The 9,659-nt window shown below is 37.8% G+C and overlaps 1 protein-coding gene across 4 annotated transcripts in view; it reads right to left on the bottom strand.

Moving 5' to 3' along the window:
* Positions 1-3,040: 3,040 nt before the first annotated feature.
* The window catches only part of KLC1 (kinesin light chain 1), a 43,741-nt gene continuing 37,122 nt past the window's right edge, over positions 3,041-9,659 (bottom strand). For 3 of the 4 annotated variants that reach the window (XM_018082204.2, XM_018082206.2, XM_018082205.2), the window contains 3 exons: positions 9,344-9,474; positions 4,745-4,811; positions 3,041-3,403 (listed from right to left, as the gene is read on the bottom strand). In XM_018082204.2, coding sequence (XP_017937693.1) covers positions 3,338-3,403; positions 4,745-4,811; positions 9,344-9,474 — 264 coding nt within the window. In that variant the 3' untranslated portion in view covers positions 3,041-3,337. The remainder of the gene's footprint in view (positions 3,404-4,744; positions 4,812-9,343; positions 9,475-9,659) is intronic. The other variant, XM_018082207.2, reaches the window with a different exon arrangement.

Raw genomic sequence — 9,659 nt, 5'->3', positions numbered from 1 at the left:
GTGCTGTTTTATCACTGCAGTACTGCAATCACCATCACAAATATCACAACAATATGTTGGTTATTCCTCCAGAAGAGGAGCAAATAATGAAACAGGTACATTTTACAAGAATACTTAGTAAGATCTAAACTCAAGACCAAATATTGCCAATAGTGGTAAAGACTGGCACACAACCAGAGACAGAAGGGCAACAAGCACCTTTCTGTCAGTAACAATTCCATGTATGATTCATTCCACATCCTGCTATACGCCCTGGGATTCACCATTGTTCACAGACAATCCAGAGGAACTGGCCTAACCTGGAGTTCTCATATTTTCCATAAGTTTGCCCTTGAAATTCTGGTCAAGGACAAAAATGCCAGATTAAAACCAGAACTGTTTACCAAGGCTGCAGTTTTCCTAACAAGATGTCTGTCACTTCTGAAAGTCTTTTCTAGTTTTCTGTTTCATCAGAGCTGTTGATTTAGTTTGATGCTGAAGACACCCAGGAATTACACAATTGGATGTTCTGGATGTATTCCTTATGCAGACTTAGCTACAACTGGAACAAAGGAAACCCAGAAAGAAAATCTTGGAAAAATAGAACTGAGAAGCCCATCTGAAATACAAATGTACACAAACCATGTCCTGACAGTAACTCATTCACAATTCAAACTCAGGGAATGTTGATTTTAACTTGGTTTTTCTACTTTACAAGTTCTTCTCAAACTGCAAACAGCTCACTGGCTCCTAACAGTAAGGACTTGGCTACCATTCTTGGGGATTTATGGATTAAAGAAGTCTTGTAATTTGTTTCTTCTCTGAAGAAATGAAGTGAACCCTTTAAATATAAGAATTGTTTAATAAACAGTAGCTCAACAACTTAACCTTCCATCACACTTTAAAAATCTATACAAAGGATTAAAACATTTAAAAGCACAGTATTAGTAATGCCACCAACAGCAACATCCTGAACAAGAAAGTTCCCCTGCTATCAGCATCAACACACCCTGGTGTTGCACTTTGAAGCTTACTGTACACTGTAATTTGGCATGGTTACAGTTTATGGCTATTTACACAGGGTTGGGTTTTTTTGAGAGGTTGCAAAAAATCATTTTTCTTCAAACCTGAAAGACGAATGTGGGAAACACATTGTTCAGTTTAAGTAATTCCTTATTACTGAATCAGTTCCATGTCTAAATAGTTTTGTGGGGGTTTTTTTGAAGCCAGACTTTTGTGTGGCTCTCTCTCCCAAGCAGCCCACGGAGCTGCTCCTGCAGCAGGAGCACTGTGCTGGTTTGAAAGAGTCTCCAAGGGGTGTTTGGAGTGAGTGTCTCAGGGCACAAGGCTGGGGCAGGGCTCTCCTGCTGCCTCCTGGCCAGAGATGGGCACCCCCGGCCTGGCAGCCTCACCTACAGTTCTTTTTGCAAAGCCAGCTCAGTCTGCCTTTGTGCAGAGTCTATTTGCCAATGGACAAGGCAGAGTCTATTTGCCAATTTCTACAGAACATGTTTTGCTCTAGGGAGGGGAAAATAAAAGTATATATATTACATATTTTTTTTTAATATAAAAAGCTCTTAATAAAAAGATTAAAACTCAAGAGTCAACATTATATGAGTATCTACTGTTAAGATAACCGAGCAACAACCTGTTCCTGCTCGAGTTCACTAATGAATTGCACTACTCTGTGCTAAAACCTCTACACAATTATTAGCAGCATCGTATCTCACCCTTCCTAAACTGTCTCTATAGCAGGTGCACCACACGCAGCTTTCTTTGAAGAGATGCTCAGACGGTACCTCCTGGTAAACATAGTTAAGTGCATTACACAGACACCTTTTTGCATCAGTTACTGTAACCAACTTAAAACCAGGTGCAAACCCAGTCAAATACTTCTACTAAGTGCTAATTCTAATGACTCTTCACAGCCTCTTCAAATACTAAAACTTGCATGTCTTCCTATATTTTACCTCCTTCAGTTACCGCTGACCTTGAATATTCCAGCTTTTCCCAAAGTCAAATTTGTTCAGCATCTTCCAGCTCACAACTATGACCACAAATACATTTGTATGCACACCAGTAGGGTTTGTTTTTTTTTTTACTTCCTCATCCAACTTCACACGAAGAATTTTCACAAAAGAACAAAATTACAAGCTTTACAGAAAAGCAAAAGGAAATCCTAATGTCTATAAAACCCTTAAAACATACATACTTAATTCCAGCAGCAGTCCTGTATACAGACAGCATATATATATATATGTGTGTATATATATATATTAACCTAAGTGGATTTAATGTGGATATGTGGTCACACAGGTCATTTGCCATCACTTTTGGCCATCTGGTGTTTCCATGGAGGCCCTTAAGATTTGAGTGGTCGTTTGCAGAGCAGCTACTCCACAGTGTATTAACATCCCAGCGTGTAGTTGCCTGCTTCTGCTGTCACCAGCTATTATGGAGAAAGGTAGGATTTGGGATCAGCATAAGGAAACGTTGGGGCACTTTCAGCAAACAGAGAATGGGATTGTGAATTCCAGTGGACAAGCAAGAAAGTCAACCTGAGGCTCAGTGTTCCCCTGAGAGCAGCAGCAGCTGCTCTGGGACAGTTGCAGTCCAAGACTTGAATATTCTTCCACCACACAAGGTAAAGGTCTTTTCCTTTCCTCCTGATGGACAAAACCCATCCTATCTCCACTGACTACTGTGCCCTAAGACTTACATTAGCAAAGTTATGGTCACAGGTGTTGCTACTCACGCTATTCATACGTAACACAGCCCCAGCCATCGCTTCTGTAAAATTTAACAGCTCAGTCTAGTGGTTCAGTCAGTCGTGTCTAAGTGCTGTTTTGCCAGCCAAGGCTTCTCTCATTACAAGGATCAGTGGTGCAAGGGCAAGCCCCTCCCACTACAGAACGCTCAATTGGAATTTATACAGCAGTGCACATGAATTTATCCTTTTCTCATTCCAGGGCTGGATGTATTTCCGGACACACCCTTAGTTTTGCCTGCATTTTCAAACACCGCTGCATTTCAGTAGGCTTTGAGTGTGTTTGTATTGTCACTTTTTTTTTTTTTGGCTGCTGTAATATTCAGATCTATTAAAGAAATCAATGTAAGTAGCATGAATGGGAGCAGTGCAATGAGCAATACGTGTCTATAGCTTTCCTTTAAAGAAAACACTAATGCTGTGTTTAAAACCGTCCCTATTTAAAAAGTAAAAACAGCAGTCCATTGGAAAAAAAACCAACAACATCTACAAACTAGGTGTTCCTATACACAAGGATGAGGAACCAAAGCTTTGAAGGTCTCAGTGCTTCTTTATTCACACAGGAATATTAACTAGCTTCTGTCCAAAATCTCAATGCGCCAAATCTGTATGACTGACACTCAGAGCTCGCGAGTCTGTCAGACAATTATTTCGTTCCTGTGTGGAGGGGAAAAAAACAAACAAATACATTAAGCAAATGTCCAGATGGTTCAAGAAAACAAACAAAATTACTAGTTTTAACAAACAGGAACAAGCAAATATAAGGAACTACTGGGAACTGCTCTTGTTGATGGTGGGGAGGGGGTTAATTTTCCATATTCTAATAAACATGGTTTTCCCTGACTTTCCACTAGCAATACTGTAAAGTATATACACACACACCTTTCCAATCCTGACCCAAGCCTTACCAGAAATGCAAGGGCCCATTTATGGGAATTGCCATGAGTGTCTACGATGGGGGAACCACAGAAGGTCACAAGAATTATAACATCACAGTGTACACACAAACAATAAACTCCTCTTCTGGAAGTCACACCAATTAAATACACACTAAGGATCCAGCCTAGGGGCATCTAGGGCATGGCACTTTGAAACACTGGTGCTGTTGCTGCAGAGAATTGTGCTTTACCCTGCATTTTTTCTGGCTGAAGCTCACCCTAAGCAAGGTTTTGCATACAATTCCAACAACAGAAAACTCTGCAGTACATTCCTTAGAGATAATACAGTTATGACACCTTTACACCAAAAATGAGAGCCACACAGTTTTGGCTTTCCTACTTCAGGACACACGGTGCTGAAGATCCTCACCTACAGCTTTGTTAGTACAGAAGCAGTTTTATCTTTCTAAAATTAGTTGCAGTTACTGTGTTAGTAAAATGCACAGCAGTGTTTAGAAGGCAGAACATCACTCACTCGTTTGACAATCTAAGAAACAGTGATTTGTTAGGTAAAAACAGGCAGTGGGGAGTAGTAGCACTTGGGTACACCATGTACAATTAAGCAAAATAAGGTCTTGTATTAGCAGAAGCTCAACACAGATCAGACAAACTTGTCAGACTGCTCCTGTCCAACCTCAGAAACATCTGAAGTCATGTTTATGGGAACCTGACAACAATTAAGGTAATTGGGCTCTTTGCAATAAAGGGGCTGAATTTAAAAAATACTGATCTGGGCATTAACAGTTCCTGCATTTTTAAGTTGCTTTTACAAGAACATAACATTCAAGTTTCATATCCACTGTAATAGAAAGTCCAAAGCCAGAGAGTGCTTGGTACCATAAAACCCAGTGCTCCTTACTGGATGGACTTGAGCTCTTACTTAAATTTTAGCATAACTCACAGAAGTGTTACACAATGATGCCTTAAGCATGTGCTTCAAACATCTTACTGAAGTAGGATCTTACAATCACTGTAAGTTTGTTGTTTTATTATCACACTTTTTTATCCCAAACCCTACTAACGATATTTATTTCTGTAAGAGTATTGTAGGGCTTCTTACTTGAAAATGATCTTCAGTAGCCTTGCCACCCATGTTAAGAACATTCAGAGAACTGGCACGCTTCATGCTGCAACCAGGACAGTGAACATGCAAGGATAAACCGATCAGAATGGCTGAAAACTAACAGCTCTAAAAACACAAGTACAACAACAAGCAATGCACAGTTAAGGGAGCGGGAACAATGCCCCAGAAATGATCTGAGGGACACTCTTTAAGGGAACTACAGAACTTCAAATATGTTTATATTTGGCTCTCAATTACACGTAAACCCAAAAAATTACAAGCTCTTTAGAGCTTAAACATTTCAGGCAACTAATTTAATTTCAACTCAAGATAAAAATGTCAATTTTTAAACCATATAAAATTAATACACTAACTTAGCATTGATTTTTAAATAACTAATTCTCAGTTCCAATTTTATGTGGCTTCTTTCAAAAGCATCAAAACATTCAGACAGTTTAGGAAAAAAAATCGTGAAACATAAGTATGTCTGTCATGTAGGTAGCATTTACCCTAGAAAAGCTACAACAAGTTAGTTTTCTGCCTCATCTTCAGAATCAATTTAAAAAAGCATTTTTAAATGTTTTATTTTAAACATTTTTAAGTGAAAAGAAACAAGATGGTTGCTGCTGTTAACTCTGGTTGTGCTTTTGGCTTTACAACACTCCAAGCAGTGGTAAAAAGCACCCGGGAATATGATGAAAGCAACAGATGAGGGAAAAAATCAATCACCTACACAGGAGCTACTGACAGTGAAAATATCACTGCATTAACTGCAATATCTGCTGCTGTTTGAGATGAGGATTAATAATTTACCTACATTTCTCAAACATAAACAAAATTTAACAAAAATATTTTGACATGTATGTAATGAAATTCAACATCAGCCTTAAGATTCCTACGGTGGTGGTGACCTCAACAGGAATGTCTGATGTCCTTCATCCCAGTGTCTGTCCATTACTCAGGATGCTCTGTGTTTGCTCCAATTTTTCATTAACTCTTTAACTAGTTCAAAGCTACTAAATGAGAGCTTTGAATACGTATTTGATGAACAATTCACAGGACGAGCCCTAACCCTGCAGTGCTACCACAGCTTGAGACAACTGGCCTGTGCAAAGTTTCCAGAGCCTTCCAGTAACATGGAAAGGTTTATCCATACAGATCACGTTAGATATTAACCACTTTTTCTTTCTACTGAAGCAGGACCACTAACAGTCAAAGTCAAGCACGAGTTTTAAATGCTTTCATAAAGCAAAAGCTTAGCAGGACAATGAACCAAAACACTAACACAGACAACAGCTGCCACACAGCACAGGCTGACTGGTTTTTCCTAGTTACATCTGAATGTTTCAAAAGCCAGAAGCACACAATTTAAAATATTTGACATGAGTGTTAGCAACAACAAAGCAAGGACTCATGCATGGTGTACACCTCTCATTTATTCAAGGAAACAAGTACAACAGAGGTTATATGTGGAAGTCAAAGGAAGTTAATCTGTAAAACAAACAAAATGTTACAGAAAATTCTCCAAAAGAGCATAAAGGTTTATAGAAAACATTCCAGGGAAACAGAAAATCCATCAGTAATAATTTACACCCATATTTTAGGTTCTTGCTAAAGTGCCAATCAAAAAAAATTATTCACACCAGAGATACTGGCTTGCTTTTGGGTTGATTATTTGTTTGGGTTTGTTTAAAACAACATACTTAAGAATTTAGTCTGGCAAATGCACTTTTAATTCCCTCCACGCTACAAACACAACTGTATAAAAAGCGTGCAGTTGTTTTTCTGGTGCATAAGTAATAGCAATAACAAAAGCTTGGTTTGCCCTTTTAAATTAAAAATCTTAACTGTTCTGCTTTATGGTTGAAATTTTCGAAGTGAAAAAATAACACTGATTAAGCAAAGTTAAATTATTACAGAACTGAATTTTGAAATATGATAAAGAACTGATACCTCGCTTCAGGTATTGCATGTTTCAATGGACAGTTTTAAGATATTTGTCTTTTGTCAAAAAGGCTTTTGCATGATTGTAAAGAAAATTTCCCTGATGAGTTTTCCACTTTATTCTCTTCAACATTCTGTATCAAGCAACAGCATGAAAACTAAGTCTTTCTTTCATCCTGTTATATTGGTGCATTGCTATTCAAACACTTCTCACTCAGAATCACACCAGCACTATCAATTCCTATTTACAGAAGCAGAGTATCAACAAGAGGTGTAAATCAACTTCAAAACAAAGTCTTCCTAGAGACACAGGCAGGGAATGCACCGGTAAGGAGGGAGGCACACAAGTCTTCTACCCAGAGTGGCTGATTTCACAGCAAAAATTATTTATACCTGTGCTATGTCACTACAGTAATATTCAGCTATCAAACACACTAAACCCTAAAGGTCTGCATTATAAAAACTGAATATCTCTTCTGTTAAACTCACAGGCAGAAAAAAAATTTATTTACTGAAGTTTCTTCAGAAAATGAAATCAAAATGATTCCTTGGAATATCAATATGTACAGCTATGCTTCATGATCTACAAAGCTGGTGTTTAATACCAGCAATCTTTGCATTTGATATTAAAACCAGCTAATATAAATTAGGATTTTAAAAGTCTATTTATTACAAGAACAGAAATTATAATATTTATTGTCTTACATACTCAAAGTGACTATCTACATAAAAGCCTGTCAATGCAATACACTTATTGAAAGTTTTAAGAGTAAATTATCCTTTGAGAACTATGGTGACATGTAAAAAACAAGAATATTTTATCACTAAGGAAAAGCAAAAAAGATATTGCTCTGCTTTCAAGTTTGTTTCACATTTCTGCCTTTATCTGAGGAAATCTCACCTGGTGCTACAGACCCCACAATGTGATTGTTAATGTTGGTAGATGACTTTTACATGGGTCAGGTAACACAACTGAAGTGCAAACAGTAACAAGGCAAGTGAGTTCTTGCAGGACACTGCAAAGCCAAATGTCTTCAGTTATACATACCCATAATTTTCTACACCTATAATCACAGGGTTACTTTACCTTCAGAGTCAGCTACAAATACTATAGAGAACAAGGAACAAAACTCCTGGCTTTTATGGAACTGAAAACCTTTCCACGTCTCACAAAAACGAGGAGAAAATGCAGAATTAGCCATGGATATATATATCTATTTATAAAAGAATATATCTGAACTATAATGTAGGAACTCTGGACAGAACTGAACAGAAACAGAAACCCAACATATAAAAATGTTAATACTGAAGAAAAGAAGGAAATCCCTTTTATTCTATCTTGGCTTGCCTTTGTTCGTTTTCCCCAAAGGATTTTACATTTACACATTTCCTTCATCTAATCCCATGCTTTTCACAGCTTATTCCAAATTTATCATCTCAGAGGTAGTTCTTAGTAATGTATCAATAAATGCAAAGGGATTTTTGATCTTGAATTCCATTCAGTGCCTGCAACATCAAGTCTCTGGCAGTGAAATTTTAAGTAATAATTCTAAAAATCAGGCTGAATTTGAAACAGCTATGTGAGGAAGATAATTCTACATGTACTGCAGCTGTACACAAGGCTTTACAGCCACATAAAAACAATAAGGCAAAACTTCACTGGAGCACTTACAGAAACACAGCGAGAACCTGCCTCCAGGTCACTGTCTCAAGTTACATCATAATCATCATCTACCACACTCCCCAGAGTCAGTTGCTCCAAGTTCTCCAATATGACTGTTTTAAGTATAAGTTCACACTGTCACAGAGCTTCCTGTCAACTAAATGAGTTCCAGTTTTCCACAGCAAGGGCAAAAAACCCTACAAAACTGATTGAAATGATGTTGGGGGTGAAGGTGAACACTCACAAGTGCCATTATGAAAAACAGTAGGTGCATTTTAACATTTCTCTGCAGCAGTCATGAGAAATGATTTTATGGATTTATTAGAAATATTAGACATTTTCAAATCCATAATCTTATAGTAAATAGGAAAGAGTGAGCAGTCAGACTCATTAAAATTTGAATTTTTACCACTGACTTTGCTGAGGCCATTCTGCATCATTAATGAGATGCAGAATTAGGTTCAAGTTTTTCAACATTTTTCTCTGCTCTCTGACATCTGAGTTTTCCAAAAACAGAAACTGAGACGGGCTCAAGTTGGTAATTCTCTTTATACCCACAGGAATATATAAAGCTGTATCAAGAATATCAAGAAGATTGTGGGTTCACGGTATTCAGGCTTTACTGTAAAACTCAGTAACACATATTATTCTCCACTGCTGTGTGAAAAGCATAAAGTTTCAGATAACTAACACTTATTGATAATTCTACGACGCTTTTCTAATCTTCAAGTAGCTAAAGCAGTAAAAAGGAAAAAAAATATTGTTAAAACTGAGTTAACTCTTAAAAGCAGATACAATTCCTTGGATGTTACAGAACTTACAATGAAAGTTTTAAGAAATAATTTCCTATTTTATTTTTCTTTGAGATATAACTCTGTATGATATGCAGGTGCTAAGCAGGGAAGAAAACACTGCCCTAGGTACTGCACTAGGCTACAGTGGGGGCACAGACCGAGGAGACACCAGCACAGCTAAGAACAGATAGTTACCCTGGGTTCTTTGGTTCACTGTCCCGGGAATTTCCTCCCTTCAGCTTCCTAACCAGCTTCTCACTGCTGCGTCTAAGGGAAGCACGAAGCTTGCTAAAGGAACCACTGCGCTTTAGAGATCCAGTGCCATCCTGAAAGAAATTGAACACATGTGAAAGTGCAAGAGGTTGTTGCCCTCCCCCTGACATGGCTCCAGAATGCTTCGTCGATGAATTATTGTATTTTAACTGCTATTAATATATACTTATACCATATACAATTACCTAAACACGTAACACCATACAGCTACGACTTTACCAAAACAAAAGGGTTCCTT

This window comes from Manacus vitellinus, unplaced genomic scaffold (genome assembly GCF_001715985.3).
Source record: "Manacus vitellinus isolate BGI_N305 unplaced genomic scaffold, ASM171598v3 scaffold_6_pilon, whole genome shotgun sequence".
Classification (NCBI taxonomy): Eukaryota; Metazoa; Chordata; class Aves; order Passeriformes; family Pipridae; genus Manacus; species Manacus vitellinus.
This window is presented reverse-complemented; position numbering and strand designations above follow the sequence as displayed.